The sequence below is a fragment of the Silene latifolia genome, chromosome Y, assembly GCF_048544455.1.
Source record: "Silene latifolia isolate original U9 population chromosome Y, ASM4854445v1, whole genome shotgun sequence".
In the NCBI taxonomy this organism is placed as follows: Eukaryota; Viridiplantae; Streptophyta; class Magnoliopsida; order Caryophyllales; family Caryophyllaceae; genus Silene; species Silene latifolia.
Window position 1 is genome coordinate 140,523,177 of NC_133538.1, and position 20,897 is coordinate 140,544,073.

General features: G+C 37.0%; 3 protein-coding genes across 3 annotated transcripts; 1 reads left to right on the forward strand and 2 right to left on the reverse strand.

Moving 5' to 3' along the window:
* Positions 1-5,463: 5,463 nt before the first annotated feature.
* Positions 5,464-12,020, forward strand: LOC141633163 (uridine/cytidine kinase UKL1, chloroplastic). Its single transcript, XM_074445618.1, has 14 exons — positions 5,464-5,837; positions 5,933-6,024; positions 6,549-6,618; positions 6,705-6,823; positions 7,529-7,625; positions 7,756-7,835; positions 8,061-8,255; positions 8,993-9,076; positions 9,145-9,205; positions 9,960-10,020; positions 10,997-11,090; positions 11,181-11,253; positions 11,359-11,441; positions 11,565-12,020. Exons 1-14 carry the CDS (start codon positions 5,648-5,650, stop codon positions 11,712-11,714), a joined length of 1,449 nt encoding a protein of 482 aa, XP_074301719.1. The 5' UTR covers positions 5,464-5,647; the 3' UTR covers positions 11,715-12,020.
* Positions 12,021-12,036: 16 nt separating this feature from the next.
* Positions 12,037-14,326, reverse strand: LOC141633164 (uncharacterized). Its single transcript, XM_074445619.1, has 7 exons — positions 14,024-14,326; positions 13,833-13,924; positions 13,304-13,381; positions 13,006-13,163; positions 12,854-12,903; positions 12,699-12,773; positions 12,037-12,608 (listed from the first exon to the last, which is right to left on the reverse strand). Exons 1-7 carry the CDS (start codon positions 14,182-14,184, stop codon positions 12,215-12,217), a joined length of 1,008 nt encoding a protein of 335 aa, XP_074301720.1. The 5' UTR covers positions 14,185-14,326; the 3' UTR covers positions 12,037-12,214.
* Positions 14,327-15,354: 1,028 nt separating this feature from the next.
* LOC141626477 (uncharacterized) lies at positions 15,355-20,559 on the reverse strand. Its single transcript, XM_074440264.1, has 6 exons — positions 20,114-20,559; positions 19,972-20,017; positions 18,318-18,395; positions 17,454-17,555; positions 15,972-16,051; positions 15,355-15,680 (listed from the first exon to the last, which is right to left on the reverse strand). The coding sequence occupies exons 1-6, from the start codon at positions 20,497-20,499 to the stop codon at positions 15,575-15,577; spliced, it is 798 nt and encodes a 265-aa protein (XP_074296365.1). The 5' UTR covers positions 20,500-20,559; the 3' UTR covers positions 15,355-15,574.
* Between the last annotated feature and the right edge of the window lie 338 nt (positions 20,560-20,897).

Below are 20,897 nucleotides of genomic sequence, written 5' to 3' on the forward strand. Positions count from 1 at the left end.
GAAATGAATGGTTGAATAGTTGATCTTCACTTGAGATGTTTCTTTTACTCATAAATGTTTATTTATTTGTAGTTTTGATTGTGGAGTGTTTGTGTTGAAATGGTTGGATGCGTTGGACAATGAAAGTTTATAGACCAACAATGAATATTTTGAGGTATAGATTTATGGGGTTTGTCTCCTACCTTGCCATTGCTACATATTAAATATATACTATACTGTATGAAAATCTCTTTTGCAGAAATTGCCTGACTATCGAAAGAAGATAATATTGGAACTTCTTAAATGGGATAAAAATACAAAAACGGTACACTTGCTTAACTTAAAATTAATGCAAAGTCCATTTGGTCATAACTTTGGTGAACATCTCTTAATTGTTACTTGTTTTTGATGGTATAGGTGTTTCATTGATGACATGACAGTATTTTTGCAAGCAAATGATCTTTCTCTGATGGATATGTGTTCACCGCGGACATCCTTGCTTCAAGCAGCTCGCTATATCTATCTTGTGTTGATGTACTCAGTATTCAAAATGGTGAAATTCGGCCATATGACCTTGTTTGTTTGTAATGGTACCATGAATTGATTAGTCTGTAGTCTTGTATTTGAGTAGTCGAGAATGTATTTAGTAGTCGAGAATGTAATGCTACAAGAAATTGTGAAACTTGGATTTGACTATAAGATGAGACGGGTGTACTTCGTATGACGGTCTTTTATTGAGAGACAAACATGTTTAATGCAAGCCGCCTTCTCATTTGATTCGCATCTTTTTCTGTATTATGTACAATTACATGTTTAATGTCATCAACTAAAGGCTTTATTTCATTGGGGAACGATGTTGGATTCAGGCTAAATTGGGAAACGATGACATCGACTAAAGACTAAATTTTGATCAAAATCACAAAAATACTTAATGCTGGATTCAGGTCTACGTTTCATAATTTTATGTTCCAGTTTCACAAGATAAGTTCCAGGATTCACAACATTGAGTAAAAGAAACATCTTAAGTGAAGATCAACTATTCAAGACTTAGTTTCATAATTTCATGCTCCAGTTTCACAATTTCATGCTCCAGTTTCATGTATTCTTAAGTAAAGATCCACATGGTCTTAATTTCGCAATTTCGCAATTTCAAATTTCTCTTCAACTTCCATATTCACTAACTGCTCTCTCTTCAACTTCCATATTCACTAACTTCTCCAATTTCACATCCGTCTTCGCCATTATCGGCCATTATCATTGAGCTTTTCGTCTGCCATTAGCATTGCCGTTTCTACTATCGCTATCATCCGCAAATTAGGTATTTTTCTATCTACTTTCTCAAGTTTCGATTCATCCTCCTTTTGTTTCGTATTTTTCACCATAATTTTCAATCAACTTCTTTAATTCGTCAAATTATTGTTTTTATTATGCAGGTTTTTGTTATTGAGGGTTTAGGGTTTTTGCCAGTTTTTGTTAGTGAGGGTTTAGGGTTTTTTTTAGTATATTTCGATTCTCTTGCATATGGTTTTGTGATTAATTTATCGTTCTTTGGATGCATGTTCTTTGCCAGTTTTTAAATGTTTTTGTTAGTGAGGGTTTAGGGTTTTTGCCAGTTTTTGTTAGCTACATCTCATTTGCATTTCGTGAATCTAGGATCTAGTTGTGTGAATCTAGGACCTAATTGTGTGAATCTCAGACCCTGTTTTGTGAAACTGGAAGATAATATTGTTATACTTGTTAATAAGTGCATGAAATCACCTTATCTGTTTTCATTATCTTATCCTTCTATATTGGCAGTTTTTAAATGTATTGTTGGTTAAGTTTTCAGTAGCTACATCTCATTTGCATTTCGTGAATCTAGGACCTAATTGTGTGAATCTCAGGCTCTGTTTTGTGAAACTGGAAGATAATATTGTTATACTTGTTAATAAGTGCATGAAATCACCTTCTCTGTTGTCAAACTTACTTAAAATGTTTACATTTCGGATTTTAGTTCTGATGTTATTTTGCCTTACTTGGTGCATAATAGGAAGCAAGCTAAAATGAAGCGACCTGTTGAACACCGATTCTCATCAAGCACCTCACGAAGCTACCTTTGAACCACTCTCCGAGCCACCTACAAAAAGACAAGAATTTACAAAGACAGACTGCCTGTGTTGAGGACTCGGATGTCTCCTGATGGGCTTTACCACTTTCTAAACAATAAGGAGAATCCACCATCAGATAAGCAGATTGAAGCTATACAAGAAATGGGATTTGGTTCTCTATTGCATCTTAAAACAAATGTTGTTCCGGGTCACTTGGCGTACTGGCTAGTTTCAAATTATGACCCCTGTACAGGATCGTTGTGTGATGGGAAACTCCTTGTTTTAGAGGAAGATATCCATCTGTGCATGGGATTGTCAATGGGTCCAAACATTGTCGAAGAAGCAAAAATTGGAGATAAGTGCCCTTCTTATGTGTCTCTTTTGGAGGAGTTTAGAAGTCAATACAAAGATAGTTCCATTGAGCTCAAACACATTATGGAAAAGCTCTCTACATAAAGAGATGGTGGAGATGATTTCAAACGCACTTTCATCATTTATATCTTCAATGCTCTTTTAGGCGGTGTTGTAGGCAATAGGGCAAGTTTGAGACTTCTTAAAAGTTTGGTAAACACTGAGTTGATCTCCGAATTCAACTGGTGCAATTTTATCAAACGTAAATTGGCTGACCAAGTTGAGTCTTGGCAAACGGAGGAGTGGAAGACCAAAAAGCTGAAAGAAAATTGGTTTGGTGGACCTATTATGGTCTTGATTTTTATTTATCTAGACCGATGTGTCTTCAAAGCACGCCTTGTTACCCGGCAGTTTCCAACGCTCTCAACTTGGACTAAAGAAGCTATATCCCAGAGAATTAAGCAGGAAGTGAATGACAAAAATTCGGACAATAAAACTTTCGGCAAGGGTTCTATTGAGCCTCCACTGGTCATGTTGTTGTTGTTGTTGTTGTTGTTGTTGTTGTTGTTGTTGTTGTTGTTGTTGTTGTTGTTGTTGTTGTTGTTGTTGTTGTTGTTGTTGTTGCTGTATACTCCGTATACGTATTATAACGTTAAAGCTGCATGTCATTATCATAAATTTCTCTTTTTTATTGGAAATTTTGTGTTCTATATACGTTTTTCACAAATCATTATATTAAGCGTGTTAGCAATACTTGTATATTCAGGTATGTAGTATATGTTAATCTTTTTTATTAGAAATTTTTTTTTATTGTTGTTTAGAGACTACTAATTCTGTTGTAATTCAGTTTGAATTTGATTTTGCGAAAAGTTCAAGAGGAGCAAATAGTTTTAATTGTAGATTGTCATGGTCAAACTATGTTATTGTAAGAGATTTAATATTTTCTCTCAAGACACCAAATATATATATAATATTGACACCAGTTGTTTTACGTAAGATCGATATCATTTTGTTTTAATTAAAAATCGGTTGTGTCTGTACAATGAAATAACTAACATACTAATGTCACTTGATGTTATACTATTAAATGACAAAACTTTAATGCTAAAAACACTAATAATTCATCGGTGATCAAGTACACTAACCACGAATTTTTTCATCAATAATTCAACATAGTTGGATTTTTTTAACTTAAGAATATATTTTTACATATAATCCTATTGGGAGCCTCGTGCATTGCACGGGCTTTCCAACTAGTTACGTGCCTATACTAGGAAACTTAAAATGAAAAAGTCATTAGCTACACCTAGTAAAACTTTATTTACGTGCCTACTCTAATTAAAACTCAATTTAATTTAATGTAGATAATACGAAGTATTAATTAAGGGAGCGTTTATTATTCCCTTTGTTGATGTTTGTTTGACATTATTTTTTGTTTTCCTTTCCCACATTTCCATAATAAATTCACCCCATTTCCACCTAGTTTGATACCCTACCCCCCAAGGATTTCCATTTCCACCTAGTCCACTGACACAAAGATAAATACACATCAAGCAAATGCTATAAAATTAATGTGAAGGTTTAGAAGGGAGGGTAGAATACCAAGTGTATCACCAACTTTGAATGTTTGCGCTTTAGCCCAAGTATCATAATCAGTGGACTCGTCCCAACCCGCGCTTCCTCCTACCTCATGTTGCGTAGCAGATGCTAATTCTATGATCAAAACTACAAGAACAACAATTATTGAAAACGTCGTTGCTTTCGTAATCTCCATGCTCGCTATGCTGATGCCCCCTAGTATTTAATTTGTAAGGATTTTTGAGGGTATAGTTGTGGTAATGATAATTGATAATGGCTTGAATTCTCTTAAGAACTTATGCAGTTAGTGAAGCTATTAATATTGCTCGAACAATGACAGCCTTGTAAGGTACATCAGTTTGCTGGTGAATGCTTAACTTTAAAGAGAAGGTAAATGACTAATTTGAGTAACAATGTGCGGCACCAAACTATCGCTACGTACTACCCCTCTATATCAGTGAACGAGATGGTGAGAGAAGGTCTTGTTTGTGACCGTCACAAACTTGTGACCAGTACCAACTCACGAATTCCGTCAAAAAAAAGTTGACTTTGGAGATTTATTTGACGGAAAAATGTCATTTATTTGATTACGTCTTCAAGTTAAAACGGACATATCCGTCTTCAAATTAAAGCGGGTCAAATAGATAAATAAGACAAAAATAAAATGTTTATGAACTAGTAAAAAAAGTTGCTCTATCTTTCTATATGGAGTACAATTTGAGTTAATTTGACATGTTTTAAGTTTAAGACGAATTTATAGTCATCCTAAGAAAGACTAATTGATACCAACGATCTTTCACATAAACATTATACATATCTGTCTTAAACTTAAAATGAGACAAATAAGATAGATGAAGCAAAATAGAATGCTTTAGGGATTAGTAAAAAAAATGTCTCATCTATTCAAATTAAATGTGTTATTATTTGACTCGTTTTAACCTTTGGATGTGCTCGTCTTCAGAGAGACAAACTAATACAGTAGATACATAGTTAAGTGTAGGATGGGTTTACCCAAAACCTGACTAACCGCACGACCAGGTCCTCGTTTTTGCAACCTGACTTGCTTAACCCTTCACTCTAGGGACCCTCTAGGTCCCAAAAGCTTGGCCCCGACCCGCCTAAGTCCCTAAAAAAATAGGTTTGATGGGTTGAGTAAAGGCCAAGTCTCAGTTAGCTTAGCGTAGGCCGAGTCATCAGTCTACCTCATCAAATCCGGTTCGGGATTAGCCAGTGGAGCCTAGACCTAAACAACGGGTTGGATTGGGCTGGGCGGGTCGAGATAGCGAGCCAATTGAGAAGGGAGCCCGTGTAGCGGGTCGAGCCAGCCCGCACTTTGTGGAGCCTAGCCTGCCTCGAGGTGGCCTAATTTGTCTCGATCCAACCCGACCCGACCCGACCCGACCAAGCCCAGAGCATATATCATGTGATTCGCAACAGAGCATAAAAGGATCTCTCCCATGTTGACTCCACAAAACACCAAAACACAACATTAACATTAACAAACAAACAAACAAAAACACCATCACTACCAGAGTACCACCACCATATCTCTACAATCCCGGCGCACTCTTCTATAGTTCCATAAACCCTCCCTCAAACACCATCAATCAATTAACCAATTATTATCACCAATTTTAATAAAAAATAAAAAAATGCCGGAATCAACGACGTCAATTGATTATGTAATGGAAAAAGCATCGGGCCCACATTTTTCCGGTCTCCGTATTGACGGTCATCTTTCTTCCCCAACGACGTCGTCTTCGCCTCGTGCTACTTCCACTCCCTTTTCCTCTTCTTTCACTCCTCCTGATCCTAAATTCCCTAAACACCCCTTCGTTATCGGTCCGCACTAAACCCTAATTGCCCTAATTATTTCCTTAATTTGTGATTATTGATCAATTAATTAGGTTAATTAAGTTGATTGATTGGTTTTATAGGTGTTTCTGGAGGTACGGCGTCGGGAAAGACCACTGTTTGTGATATGATTATTCAACAGCTTCATGATCATCGTGTTGTGCTTGTTAATCAGGTAAAAAAAATTAATCTTTTTTTAAAGTATCTGTTTTTTAGAGTATAATTACTGTTCAAATTTTACTAATTTGATTAACTATTTGTTAAATTGAATAAGTTTATAGCTGAAATTACCAGAAATTTGTTAAATTTTGTTGTATTTGAATTGCTTGATGTTGTTATTTTTCGAAATGTGTATCATGCAATGTCATTGTGCTAATTTATGTTGCTTCGACACTTCACTTTAGACATTGTATCGTGTATTGGACACGACTATTGGCAGATACGCTTGACTGATATTTTTACTAGTGTCAAATAAGAGTAGGAAGAGGAAGGAAAATGGCAACGTCACTGAAAATATACCGACGGACTAATTAATACTCTCACAAAGCGAGTGGCACAAGCAATTTAACCTTTGGCGTTATCATTCCTCATAAAAACACACTTTAGACTGCTAATAGTACCAGTTGATGGGTTTTTTAGGTTGTATAATATTTTTTACATTTTTTTTTCTGTTGATTGTTGTATGATATTTTTTGGTAGGACTCGTTTTACCGTGGATTGACTGCTGAGGAATTAGAACGTGCTACCGAGTATAATTTTGATCATCCTGGTATGTAGAATGTAGCTTCCCTTGTATCAGTCTATAGCACTTTATGGGTTTTTGTGGTGTGAATGACTGGGAGTGGTTTATTGTAGATGCTTTTGACACTGAGCAATTGCTTGAGTGTGCTGAGAAGTTGCGTGCGGGACAATCTGTTCAAGTTCCCATTTATGATTTTAAGACACATCAAAGGCGAACAGATACATTTAGACAGGTATGTTGATGAAGGCGTTTGTTAGATCTTAGAAAATGTAATCTTTTCACGAGAGGACTCGTATACTTGTGAGTCGTTAAGGGTTTTGTTTAGATACTAGCTTTATTTCATTGTGTGCGTCTATTTTGGAGTCTCTAAGGACTCTAACTGATTGCCAATATTATATGCAAGAGTCCAAGTAACGTTGATTACTTCAAATAGTAGATTGAACTTGAATGTTCAAGATAGTAGTATATATCAGCTTTTAATTTTATCTAGTTATTTTGTTTGATATTTCAGAGTTTTGCATGGTACTAAATGTAGGTTTTTCTTTTTGAACTTACCGTCGCAACTCGCAAGTTCTTTTTGCTATGTAAGGACCTTTCATAAATGGCTGATGTTTGGACGTTATGGCTGATATTTACATATGTGGCCAGTACTTAGTTGATATTTGACATACATGGTATGTCCTAAGCTGATTTATATTTGAGACAAACCGTATTAGACTAATAGAGCCGATATCTCCAAGACAACAGGTCCGTATTAGACGTTCTTTTGCACCATTATGTCATTGTACGCTATAATGCTTCATGAACATTATCCCCATGGTGTACAATAACTCAACTTAACACCATGATGTCTTTCTTTAAGTCATCCACAGTGTTGAAGTCCTCAAGTCCTATTCCTGCTTTTAATTAACTAATATCTGTGTATATATACTTTTAGGTCAATGCATCTGATGTCATAATCTTGGAAGGGATTCTTGTCTTCCATGATTCACGTGTCCGCGACTTGATGAATATGAAGATATTTGTGGATACAGGTATGTAGTTATGTTATTTTTTTCTTTCTTAGTTTAAGCTTAATTGTCTCCTATGCCTAGCATTTTCAGTTCCCTTAATATTGAACACTCATAACGGTTGCTACATCCTGTTAACTGCATTTGCTCTTAGATGCTGATGTGAGGCTTGCACGTAGAATCACCCGTGACACTTTAGAAAGGGGTAGAGACCTGAACTCTGTTCTTGAGCAGGTTAGGCCTCTTCACACATCCTATTTCTGTTAATGTCTCGAATTTTTACTAGTAATCTAGTAATTTCTGGCTATATCAGTTGAATTATCCTTTGGTGGATTTTTTACTTTGATTTTGTGGTGGCATTTGAATACCTCTATGAGTATGGTAGATATATGTGGTAATAATGCAAAGCATCGACCAAATGTATTTCTGCTGGGATTGACGTAAGATAAATTTGTGCAGTATGCAAAGTTTGTCAAGCCTGCTTTTGATGACTTTGTTCATCCGTCAAAGAAGTATGCTGATGTGATCATACCTAGAGGAGGTGATAATCATGTTGCTATTGATCTGATTGTTCAACATATACGCACAAAGCTGGGTCAACATGATCTTTGCCAAATATATCCTAATGTGTATGTCATTCAGTCAACATTCCAGGTATGCTGATACTTTGTCACTTTACTTTGTATCCTCATGAACTACAATTTCAGTATTGGTTTATTTGGTATGTTGACAGCAAGTAGTCAAGTACCTAGACGTCAACGCCCAGTTTTTTCTCTTCTTTCTTTTTTAGTTTAACAAAAATTCATCAAAAAAAAAGTTCCCTTTTGTGATTTTTTTCTCTTAATTTTTTTTCTTTTATTCTCCTCATTGAAAAAACTTGAGGGAAGGGTCTTGTTTTCTCTCATGTTTAGAACTTTAATAAAGCTATAGGGATTTTGTAAGATTGCAGACAGGCTTATGTCAAGTACTAGTGTACCCGAAAATTGTTGGGTGTGCTCCTTCAATCCTTCATTATATACAAGCGAAATACTTGTGAGGTGTTTCGATGTATGATTCAAATAAGTTGCTTTATTTAGGACCAGGGTCCCTTAGTTACTTCCGTCTGTGTTCATTTCTTACTATAGCTGGGATTATTTAGTAATCACGACTTTGGAAAATATGCCTTTTCTTCCATTCACATATCTCTAGTCATCACTTTCTTCGTTCTCCACTTCTCCTTCGATTATCCTGCTCTTTCATTGCTCATGTTCATTGTGCTTGTAATTTAATCAAAACTGTGTCGTTGATGATGCTACAGCCTACAGGGAGATGAGTGGACATTTGTTTGTTTTTAATTCATGTGGTAGTTAAAAAGATTTCCTTCGTACTGCTTGTAATATAACATGTCACAGATTAGGGGCATGCATACACTGATTCGAGACCGGGAAATATCGAAGCATGATTTCGTTTTTTATTCGGATCGTCTTATTCGTTTGGTAAGCTACTTTTTTTTTTTCTAAAAACTATTTTTCCTTGAATTTGTAGTGAATCATTTTCTTTCCAGGTTGTAGAACATGGTCTTGGCCATTTGCCATTTACTGAAAAGCAAGTAGTGACTCCAACAGGTACTTCCGTCTATCCAAATGTACTGCGTATGCATTTAATTTTATTAGTTTATGTTTGATCTCATCCATGTTTGCGATATGTATGAGGTTATGTTGCTAGCGCTGAAACCTTCTATGATGCTGCAATATGCTCCATTGAGTTAGCACAAAATAAGTCTTAAGGGCATCGGCAGTGGATGGTTTAGAACACCAAATGGTCCTTTATAAGGAGCTTCCTGGGGAAAAAAAATCAACCATTGATGACCACTCTTTATATTGTAGCTTTTTTCTGAAATGTGTTGTTTTGGGTTTTGGAATGGAAAAGTAGTGCAATTTTGTAGATAGTTGGTAATTGAATTGATGATGTGGCAATGGTAGCAGTTGATAAGGAGCTCCTACAATTGTTGATGTCCTAATAAAGGAAGATGTACGATTTCTCAATTAGTTATATTAACTCTTTATACCTTACAACCTCTTTAGACTGTTGTAGGGGTACAACTTTTTGAATGGGGTTTCCATAACAAACATCCTTTTGTGATAACCTAGCTTTACCACCATTAACATCTGAAACGAGGCTTACGCAATCTACTATGATAATGTGGTAAACTTGTATATTTATGCGTTTTTTCCTCGCGTAAATTGTCTGCCCAGTGCTATTTTGCATTATCACTTTCTGTGGAATATTAGTCCGCAAATGATAGATAAGGCTGGGTGAATAGCACTGAAAACATCCTGGTTAATTTCTCTTACGTGTTTGCTGTGTGTCATCCTGCAGGATCAGTATATACAGGGGTTGATTTTTGCAAAAAATTGTGCGGTGTATCCATTATTAGAAGGTAAGATCACTAGCAGATATTTGGCATGCACATGCGCAGATATCATGCAACTGATCTCATGTACGGAATAATTATTACCGTCTTCATTTCATATATACGCCATGGTATGAGATCGCCGTATGGGCAGTGATTGCTCTACTGATTGTGAATCTCGATAGCATATACTTATTACACTATGGCGCGTTCAATGTACCAGTTTATCAGGCCTATTTTTGTATCGGCCATATAAGTTGTACCAGTTTAGTATGGCCATTTGTTGGTCGTATTGACAAATATCGGTCGTATCGGACAAGTTTTGGGAAATATAGGCGCGGTATGTTGAAAATCCTCTATGTAGCACCCTATACATAGTGTTATTGCTGATTTTGATAACTAATTGGAGCTAAAAATGATGCCTAAATACATTAGAAGGCGTTCAAAAATTGTGGACGACATTAGATGCGTCCACCATCTTTCCAGTAGAGTAATATCCATAGAAGTGATAATTTTGAACCTAAAGAAAACTTGTCGAATTATGTGTCCACACAGTTAGGCGTTCAAAAATTGTGGACGACATTAGATGCGTCCACCATCTTTCCAGTAGAGTAATATCCATAGAAGTGATAATTTTGAACCTAAAGAAAACTTGTCGAATTATGTGTCCACACAGTTATTTTAAAATCTAGAAACACCAACTTAATGTTTTGGTCAAACTTTTGGATTTTAGTATTTACTTCTAAGCTTTGAATAGAGATGGGTGTGGTTTGTAAAATGTCGTGTCATTTGTAATCTCAATAAATTGTACATATAGTTTCGACCATACCATTTGATATATCACTATCTTGTTGGTTGTCACTAGTACTTGACGTCTGAATTAAATAGCTTTTAACATTAAATGTTCGTGATCTTTTGTGGAGTTTATCCTTCTATGTCGTCTAGCTGTTTCCTCTCTACATACAGTTAATGTGTCCATGTATTCAATTTTTTGCAAGTCCAGTGGGGAAAGCATGGAAAATGCTCTCCGTGCGTGTTGCAAAGGAATAAAGATTGGAAAGATTCTCATCCATCGGGATGGAGACAATGGGAAACAGGTTTTTATACTTTGTGAGCTGATTTTAGAACACGTTTCTGTGTCATTTCTTTCGTGATTCTTACAACTGACTTAACATTCATTAATACAGCTTATATATGAAAAACTTCCCACGGATATTGCAGAACGACATGTTTTGCTTCTGGATCCGGTTCTTGCGACAGGTAGTTTTATATTTTACTGCAGCCATCTTTCTAAAATGTTACTCGTAAGATAAATGACACTCTTGGATCAAATTGCATCAATGGACCAATTTTTTTTTGTCGAAGGTAACTCTGCTTGCCAGGCAATTGAATTGCTTATCCAGAAAGGAGTCCCGGAAGCCCACATTATTTTCCTGAACCTAATCTCAGTAAGTTCATCTCCAGTTCATTAAATAATCCTCCGTATATGTCTACTACGGAGTATATTTTACAGGATGAGCGGATGATGGATGGGTATTCTTATGCATATCAATTTCATCTTTGTTTTTCAGGCACCAGAAGGTGTCCATTGTGTGTGCCAACGGTTTCCATCTTTGAAGATTGTCACGTCTGAGATTGATGTCGCATTGAACGAAGAGTTCCGAGTCATACCGGGTTTGGGAGAGTTTGGTGATCGCTATTTTGGCACTGATGATGATTGAAGAACCTGGGTGATGTGTTGTGATTCTACTAGGAACTTGGGAACTTTGGTGTGATTGAATAGTAAATTAATAAGCAATGAGCTGAATGTTTCACCACTGTTTTTTACTGCTCATGAAAATGTGTCGAGCGAAGGGGGTATGGTTTGCATAAAAAAAGGCCGAGTTTTACATTAGCCTTTATACCCTCATTTCCACATTCCGATAATTTATGGGGTTAAGTTTTTTCCCCTTTTCTATGTCAGTATTTGTGATCAATGTAAATTACTGCCTTCATTCTGGATTTATCGTGTTTGTTGTTGACGTTGATGAACAATGTCGTCCATTCTATTTAGAGAAACATCGATTAATTGGCAAAACGAGAAAACATAGATTAATACAACAAACTATACGGCTATGTTAATGTAATCCGGATTTAATGTCATGAGAAAACACTGATTAAAGTCGATATTGTTTGGACAATTAATACGGTACAAATGAGAGAAACATCGAATAATACCAAACTACACAGCTCGGTTTCTAACGCGAAGATTAACAGCCCTTTGTGCCATTGCTCTCAAGTTATCTCTGGCTAAGCTTGACCCTCTGTATATATCCATGAACTCTTCCCTTTGCAACCTCAATGCCAATGCTGCATCTTCATCTTGTGTTGCAACAACTCCCCCTCCTCTATTTCTCGGTCCGTCTTCTCTTCCGCTGAAATTACTAGTGCCCAATGCCCTTAATCTTCTTGTGGCCCGTGAACTACTCTCTGGTTGTTTGGTCGCTTCAGGGTTTTGACGTTCAGTCTCTCGACTGTTAAGCATTTCAGTGGCTTTCCTTGCCTCGACTTCTACAGGAAATAGAAGTTGGATGGTATTCCAAAGGACCGTGTTTATAGTGCATGATCTTCCGTTACTGAAATCAAACGTCTCCTTAGAAATATGCCTTAGTAGTAATAGTATTATTAATCTGTACAGGAGCGATTTTATCGTCAGTAGGGTTTACCTGATAAGCTGCCTGCATTTTGGACATCTTTTGCCACACTTATCAGCTGCATTTTTCAAGCATTTCTTGCAAAAACTGCAACCGCAAAAACAGGTTAGCTGAATTCGGTTTTGAGGTAAAATAGCAAAATCGAAACAATCAACCAGATAAATTACCTGTGCCCACAAGGAGTGGTGCTAGGTTCAAAACAGATGTCCAAGCAAATCTGAACATTGAAAACCCGATTTCAAGTTCAGTTAAAAAAATTTCTGTTTTTTTCGGGTTTGGGACAACTAGATAGTTAACTTAGTTGAAAAAAGGTTCTTACAGCACATGAAAGTTCTTCTCTAAGACGATCAACACATGGAAGTGTCGTAGAACTCGAGCTAGCAGCAGCAGAACTACCCTCTCCTGATTTTCCTTTATCTGTTTTAACCTTCTCCTGCAAATCGCTTTTTGAGCATTCCGCCTTCTTTTCTTCTTTCCCTGCCAACAGAAGCACAACCAGATACAAATTTAGTGAACACTCAAAAATTGGAAATTTCTAGAACTGCCATTGTGAAAGACTGTCTCAAACTAAAATTCTACGATGATGGTCGAGGCACAATCAATGGTTTGTTTCATACCGTCTTCAGCTTTTTCTCCACCTCCTTCAATTTTCCGAGGCAATTCATTCCTAGAGCATTCTTCCCTCTTTTCATTCCCTGTCGAAAAATTAATTATCCACATTTTAAAACTTTATTACAAATTAAATTTATTTATTTAGCTCATAGAAATGCAAATAAATTATTTCTAAGGCCACAATCAAAGGAACATCACAACAATATAATTTTCTCGAATCGTTAAAATTTAGTTGCTACCTGGCTTTTGTATTATATTTCACTCCCCTTTTGTTTTTCACTTTTTCTTTTCTATTTTTTTCGCATTTTGAGGTGTGCGTAGACGGTTCTAAAGGATGATTCATGTCAGCCGATCCCATTGGGATTAAGTTTCTAATGTTGTTGCTAAAATGCTTTAAATTAAACATATTCCTTCATCATTAATAACGCAGTGGCGGAACCAGAATCTACAGTAAGGAGACGGGAATTTTGGGGACCGACTATTTAAAACACTATTCTATTAACCAAGAAAAAAAAATCTAATTAAAAAAATCACCTTTATCAGTGGTATCAGTAGATTCATCTTCATCGAGGTTGAGAACTGCAATCGACATCGAAACTGGGCTTCTACGACGTGCCCTCCGCTTCCTGATTACCCATCAACAACATCACACAAAACACGAAGGAATTAAAACAAATGAATAAAAGGGCAATTAATGAATTAATCAATTGATTGATTGATTTTACCTTCTTGAACTTGAAGGAGGAGACTTGAACTGCAAATCGGACCGTTTCTTGTTCTTGGCGTCTCGTTCCGGTGTATCTTCAACAATGAGACTAGCAAGCAAAAGGGCTTCTTCATCCCAACCAGCCATTGCTGCTACTGATTTAAACCCTGGACTGATCATTCTGATCTGCTATTTTTTTGTCTTTGTTTTCTTGATTTTTGGGTGTTTTTTTCGGGTTGGTTTCGGAGATTTCGTTGATTGGTTATTGCTTTTTTGGGGAATTTTTGTTAGATTTGTGAGCAGTTCTTGAGTTTTTGGGGAGAGAAGTAGAGGAACTAAAGAAATTTGAAATGTTGAATCGTTTAGAGCAAGACTGACTGATATGTGCAACGGTCGAATTTTTGGTTTATCTTGGTAAGTTGTCCAACGCCCAACGGTCGAATTTTAATTAAGTGATTGAAAATTGAAAAAATGTTTTTTTTTTTTTTTTTTTAAGTTTTTGTAAAAAAAACTAAAGTGTAAATTCTTGTTTGCATTGCACTTTAATAATGTCACAAGTAGGATTAGATTGTATTGCAATGGTCTGGTTCCATCTGATTTATTGTTATCATTAAATAAGGTGCATAAGCTATTATAAGGTCGTTGTACACTGTATAACAGTCTTACATGATAGTATCGTTTCCCACATATTCTTCTCATTTTAGAATATTGGAATATAGAAGTCGTGATCAATCTAAGCTTGAAGGTGATTACAATGGTCTTGTTACACCTTATTTATTGCTATCATTAAATGAGGTGCATAAGCTATTATAAGATCGTTGTACACTGTATAACTATAACAGCCTTACATGATAGTATTCTTTCACATAATTCTTCTCGTTTTACATTGAAGTTGTGACCAATCTAATCTTGAAAGTGATTACAATGGTATTGTTACACTTTATTTATTGCTATCATTAAATGAGATGTATAAGTTATTATAAGGTCGTTATACACCGTATAACAGTCTTACCGGATGATATTATTTCCCATAGTCTTGTTGTTTCAAACAATATTAGCATTCTTGAATTGTAACTAATCTAATCGTAAACGTGATTAATTGTAACTATTCACTTTTAAATTTAATGAATTTACGATTTGTTAAAGGCGACTATTTAACAAGTAAACATTCTTACTGTGTCAATTCCAACGACCTACACAAAGTATTTGGTAGCACTTCTCCACTCCAATGACTCTTTTACATAATTACTCCGTCCATTCAAGATTTTAATGCAAGTAACTCATACGAAGTATTTCTATTGACGGAGACAGAGGAAGTAACTCGTAATTTAGTCCGTAACAGCACACCAGTGACACAAACCTAGCAGGAGCATAAAGCTCGTGCTGTTTTCATTTCTCCAATTGTGTTCATACAATTCCATGCAAAGGTGACAGGTACCAATTAAATCTTCTGTTCTTATAATACAGGGAGACTTGAAAATTCGTATCGAGTTTATACAAAATCATCAATAAACTGCACTGAATGCCACCAAAAATTCCATGCCTTTGCCCAATTATCAATGTACTTCCGTCATGGAGGGCCTGCGTCTTCCCGGCATTGCTCTAATGGTGAAGGAAGAAGCAGTTTAAGCCTGCTTTTATACCTCTCGATACGTCGCAACCGTTCTGCCCTCAATCTGCAGATTAATCATAATAGCACTTTAAAAAAAATCATTACTTCAATATATGCGAGCCGAATTCACAAAAGCTAGAGAAATATGACAACATCACTTCATAGAAAAGAACAGTGGAGGAACTAAGGAGAACTAAGGAGAGGGTGCTCGACTCCGTTGGAACGATGTAAACTTTAAATTTTTTAGTTAAAATTTTCGGGTTTTTTCCAAAGTAGTTAATTACCAACTTTCCATGTTTCTTTTTTATGGTTTTTGTTGAAATTAAATGATAAATCACAAATTATTAGAACTCGCCTTTCTCTAACTCTCTTAGCTCGATTAACATGCCTTTGTAGTAGTTCTTCTGCACATAAAGTCCCTAATGCACTCTCGTCCTGCAACCAAGCCAATGAGCAAATTATTCATATCAAACATCACAAACGAACAATTAACTAAATTGAAGGAGAGATACTGAATCAGTGAATCTGAAGCATAGATTCGTATATTCTAAACGATGAACATAGTTCTAAACACCAACCCATCATTGGCCCACTTACCCACCCTTGTTTAAGAAAACATGAGTCACAAGAAATCAACGAGGGCCAGAGGAAACAGGGCGTAAGACGCACCCGTCAAGAACTCATGGCACAGTATTTGGCACAGTAGCTTTTTCTGGCTGTATTTTTTTTTTGCATTGGGCCAACATGTCAGAACGTAAAAGGTAGGAGTAAATGGGCATTGGGAAGTGCAGACTAAAAGAAACTAAAAAATATGGAAATTGTTTGCCTTGGTGAAATTTGGTGCGATTTTAAAAGAAAGTACCCGTCCAAAAACCAAAGAAAAAAACACACAAAAGGGATTTTATTTCTTGGTTGAAAATCGCTATGGCGTTTCTCTCTTGAACAAGAGACACTCCCTGAATGATCCCCAGTCTTATGTAACATCAGGTGATCTGGAGAAGGTATGGTATTATTGGAAATGGATTACAATAATATACTCCGTAATAAACTTGTAGGGTTCAGATACTTCAGAGTTCAGACCTACTCTAGTCCAAGAAAATTGGTTCAAGGAAGCCTTTATGAAAGAGTATAATCAGGCCTATCAGCCATCAGGGTGATTAATATGGTTTGATTTTATGGAGGATTTATGGGAAGGTTTATCCTTTTCTCCATTTCTTTCCCGTTCCTATATTTACTACAAGTTTCCAGAATGAAGTTCTTGGAGATTTCACTTAAAAGAAAGTAAGAAACTCACAAGAACATTGAGCTCTAGAAATTGATTTTTTTGTTGTTGTTGCGGGTATTGGGACTACATGTTCAGATATTAAGTTGCACTGTGGAATCTTCTGGCTCATTTACTTGCAATTTTTTTCCCGGTCAGCTACAAAACATCTATGAAATAGATGGCATAGAATTATAGAAATCCATATTGTGGGCCTTGTGGCCACTTTGGAAAGACATTAAAGGTTACCAACTTACCATGATATACATGGCATAACAACAGGGATTAAGCCGTGCCAAGCAATGTGAGATCAAGGCCAAAACTTTACATGACCTCAACGCCAAAACAAATCATTTCCCCTTGGACAATGGAGTTTGAGCAAACGATTTGTTGGGATAAGTTTGCTAATGAGTAAGGACAAGTGGACAACTAGGTGACGTCAGCAGCCCGACAATGACAGAGTTTCAGTATATTGAACTGAGTGTATCTTGAGAACTATGGGGTGAGGTTGTGCAGTTGACATAAACTCAAGTAGCATACAGACTAAAAAGTAAAAACAAATAAACAATAACCAACCTCGCCATCTGTTTCATCATCTATCTCTTTTCTCTCTGGTGAGGAAGATTCAGGCAAATGCAGTGGTTTAGGAAGAGACCTTGAAGCGTCACCATAATGCGGCTGGAAGTGAAAGAAATCGAAAAGAATAAATAGCATAAAAAAGTAACTGAGAGGAGTGTATCATAGAAAAATGCATCAATATGACAAACAAACAAAGACACACAACATTAAACTTGTTAACAACTGTGCAAGTCCTGCTAGATTTTCTTATTAGAAGCCATGAGCATCCATCTGCTTCTCAGCCTAGGAACCTTCAATGGAATAGGTACCAGACAACGAAGAAGATGGGCAGTGCTGCTACTCCAGATTTATATCAGTTAGGTTGTGTCTCTTAGCTTCAAAGATCACCCAATAAAAAAAGGGCAGCAAGATTGAATATGTGACACAGTCTTCTCTCCTGGGTGAAGTAGCCCAGTTCCAGACTTCAGATCCATCACTGACGTAGTCTTAATGCGGAGTCGGTCACAGAAGTAATTTAACGGATCACAGTCACTGCTTCCCGAATTCAAAAACCTTTTAACATATGGGTTACAGCTCCCCTTCTTCATACATGTAGAAATTGAGTTGATTTCCTTTTACTCCTTCATATTTTACCAATAAATACGCCAATGCATGTACAATTGTTTCCCCCAAGTATTTTCCCACAAAATAGCAGGTGGTATATGTTAAGACAAAGAAATATCGGTGAAGTAGCGACTAGCGTTATAGGCTATAACAGTAGTCTCCAACTCATAATGCACTATAATATTGCTTATGGATAATATAGTGTGGGAACTCTGTTGTCTTACAATAAGGATAGTACGAATAACCAAGGGCTCTAACCTGACTTTCTTCACGATAACCATTCTTCAACCAAGATCGACAAAGGGCATAAAGGGCATTCCTATCTGATATCCTGACCTACAAACAGCAAAGAAATCAAGATAAGCAAAACTGAAAATAGAAGTAAATGAGAAAAGACAACTGTGTTGCAAGTTAGCTTAAATAAATAAGAAAGGACACTACACCAGTGAGACGAGAAATCTGGATGACGCATATATTGCCATAAATGAAAAGAAAGGTCAGCCAAATATCTGATGTAGTGAGACGGGAATATGTTTATACATTATGAGATACGAAGTATTTTGAGGCGTGCGTTCACCCATGGACGGTTCGAAAGGATGATTCATGTCAGCCGACCCCAAATCATTTTGGGATTAAGGCTCTGATGTTGTTGTTGTTGTTGATGTAGACAGCAGTCATATACACACATAATAGATACAAAATGCAAATTGGGGAGATGCTCTCTCAACAAAACGCATTGCATCAAATAGACGGGACACCTCTATCCTGCATGCCATTAATATGAACCTGATATTCTGTTTGTCACATTATTGAGGACATCTATGCATCTATAGACCTATTGTCACCAATTCAAGGTTGCCTAAACCATTAAGAATATGCCAAATCCAATATGTGATACTCTTATGGAGTCTGTTATATGGATTTTAAGTAAGCGCCGTGTTAGAATACGCTCCAACCAACGAGAATAACTAGGAGTTGGGTTTGAGTGAATATGGTAACCAGGCGTCAATTTGTTGATAAAGGGACCCCTCTGAGAAATATATACTATTTCAATGGAGCATGTATGTTCATAGATAGATACATGTGCCAACTAGATACGAGACTATGTAACTATAATGATACCATCACACCTCAAAAATCATTTGTGTACATGTATCCTTTCAAGTCTCTACATGCTAAAAATAAAAATCATCAGCCTAGCAAACTCATGAACAGAGGGGCGAGAGGGCCAGCATCCATTCAAGATAACCAACTAACCATATCCAAAATAAAGAAGGGCCCCACGAGGGAAATCAAAGTGAAAGACTCTTATATCGGATGGAAAGCTTTTCCTTTCTCCTCACACTGCCAACATGCTTATCTTCAACATGTATAACAAACCCTGGTGCTGATCACTACATGTCAGAGAGACTACCTACATCTTCTACAATGATCACTCACTAAACTCATTTTCTATTGCCACCGCTGCATGCTTGAGAAAACGGTAAAATTGGGCAGCAGTTAAATAAAACTCACATAGAAAACTCAATGCCACATCTTCACAATGATGTGCTACACTACTACCTCTACCCTAAATTTATCGTCCTCGCTTGATTTTCATGTTTAACTAAAGTCAACTTTGACCACTGAAATCAAATAGGCTCGCTCGCACAAGCTAAACCTAAATAAAGCAGCAAAACACACAGGATGGAAGTAGACGAAGGCTACCAGGGGCAGTCACCCTATTGTACAATGAAAATTTTGAAATTTTATCATCAATTTTTCAACTTTTGTTTCTAATTCGCTCCATTGCATTACTATCCCCCCTCCCCCAGTGATATTTCACTTCCGCTAACTTCAAATCCTGGTTCCGCAACTAAAAACACAATAATTACTATTAATCGCATTCTCATCAGTCAAAACTCAGCATTACCTTCCTGTCTCTTACAGTGAAAACAGCATCATCAGCAACTTTATCACTGCAAAAACGAAACAAGAAAACTCACATTAACAATCTTATTCATTACCGAAAACCGAAGAAGCCGAATACGAAACACAAAACTAAACACACACACCTAAGAGGAACATCGAAAGGACGCTTGAGGTTAGATTGAAGGCGCCAAACATCGAGTGGCGGATGAATCGGATGCGACGACGGCGGCTGCGGCGAAGAGTTTACCTTCAGTTTTAGAAGATGCGGCGGTGGCGGTGGCGGTGGCGGCGTCGTGGTGAAAGTAGGGCTAGGGTTAGGGTTAGGGGGGATAAGGTGAGGGCGATTGGAGCCGAGAGGGAGTAAATGAGCGTCGATGTTGGAGGGAAAACGCGCCATTACTGCTGCCTTTTGTTGTTGTTGAAATTGTCGGAATACATGAAGTTGTTGTGGTGGTAGTTGTTGTTGTGGTTGTTGTTGCGGTGGTTGTTGTTGTGGTGGTGGTTGTTGCGGTGTTTTTGGGTCGTCCATTGCCGGAATTGGGTGTGTTTGGGTGAGTAGTGTTGGGGGAGTTTTGAATTTGGTTCAGGTTGTGTTCTTTTATGTTGGCCTCGTTCGGGTCGGGTTCAAGTAGGGATAGTTTTGCCGGGTTATTTTGGATTCGTCGGCTATTTGGGTTGGTTTGTCACATTTTCGAATCTGTTATTGGTGTGCGATATTAAGCATTCGGGTTGGGTCCATATTAGTTAACTCAATTCGGGTCACACGTCAAGCTTGAGTCCTTGGTTCACGTGTCGGGTTGGGTATATGTCGGGTTATTCTAGTAGGGTCATTCGAGTCGAGCTAGTTTTATAAGGTCTACCCCCATACATAGCGATAAACTTTCCAAAACTATAATTGCCTAAAAATCCTAACATCATACACACTCC

Bases quoted from the DNA above. Each gene is read 5' to 3' on its own strand.
- LOC141633163 (XM_074445618.1), top strand. From the start codon at position 5,648: ATGCCGGAATCAACGACGTCAATTGATTATGTAATGGAAAAAGCATCG. The intron at 6,025-6,548 runs GTAAAAAAAATT...ATTTTTTGGTAG, and splicing joins GTGTTGTGCTTGTTAATCAG to GACTCGTTTTACCGTGGATT. The intron at 9,077-9,144 runs GTAAGCTACTTT...TTTTCTTTCCAG, and splicing joins CGGATCGTCTTATTCGTTTG to GTTGTAGAACATGGTCTTGG.
- LOC141633164 (XM_074445619.1), bottom strand. From the start codon at position 14,184: ATGATCAGTCCAGGGTTTAAATCAGTAGCAGCAATGGCTGGTTGGGAT. The intron at 13,164-13,303 runs GTATGAAACAAA...TTCTGTTGGCAG, and splicing joins TGGAGAAAAAGCTGAAGACG to GGAAAGAAGAAAAGAAGGCG. The intron at 12,904-13,005 runs GTAAGAACCTTT...TTCAATGTTCAG, and splicing joins GAGAAGAACTTTCATGTGCT to ATTTGCTTGGACATCTGTTT.
- LOC141626477 (XM_074440264.1), bottom strand. From the start codon at position 20,499: ATGGACGACCCAAAAACACCGCAACAACCACCACCACAACAACAACCA. The intron at 18,396-19,971 runs GTAATGCTGAGT...TGCTGTTTGTAG, and splicing joins TCACTGTAAGAGACAGGAAG to GTCAGGATATCAGATAGGAA. The intron at 17,556-18,317 runs GTTAGAGCCCTT...TTTCACTTCCAG, and splicing joins GTTATCGTGAAGAAAGTCAG to CCGCATTATGGTGACGCTTC.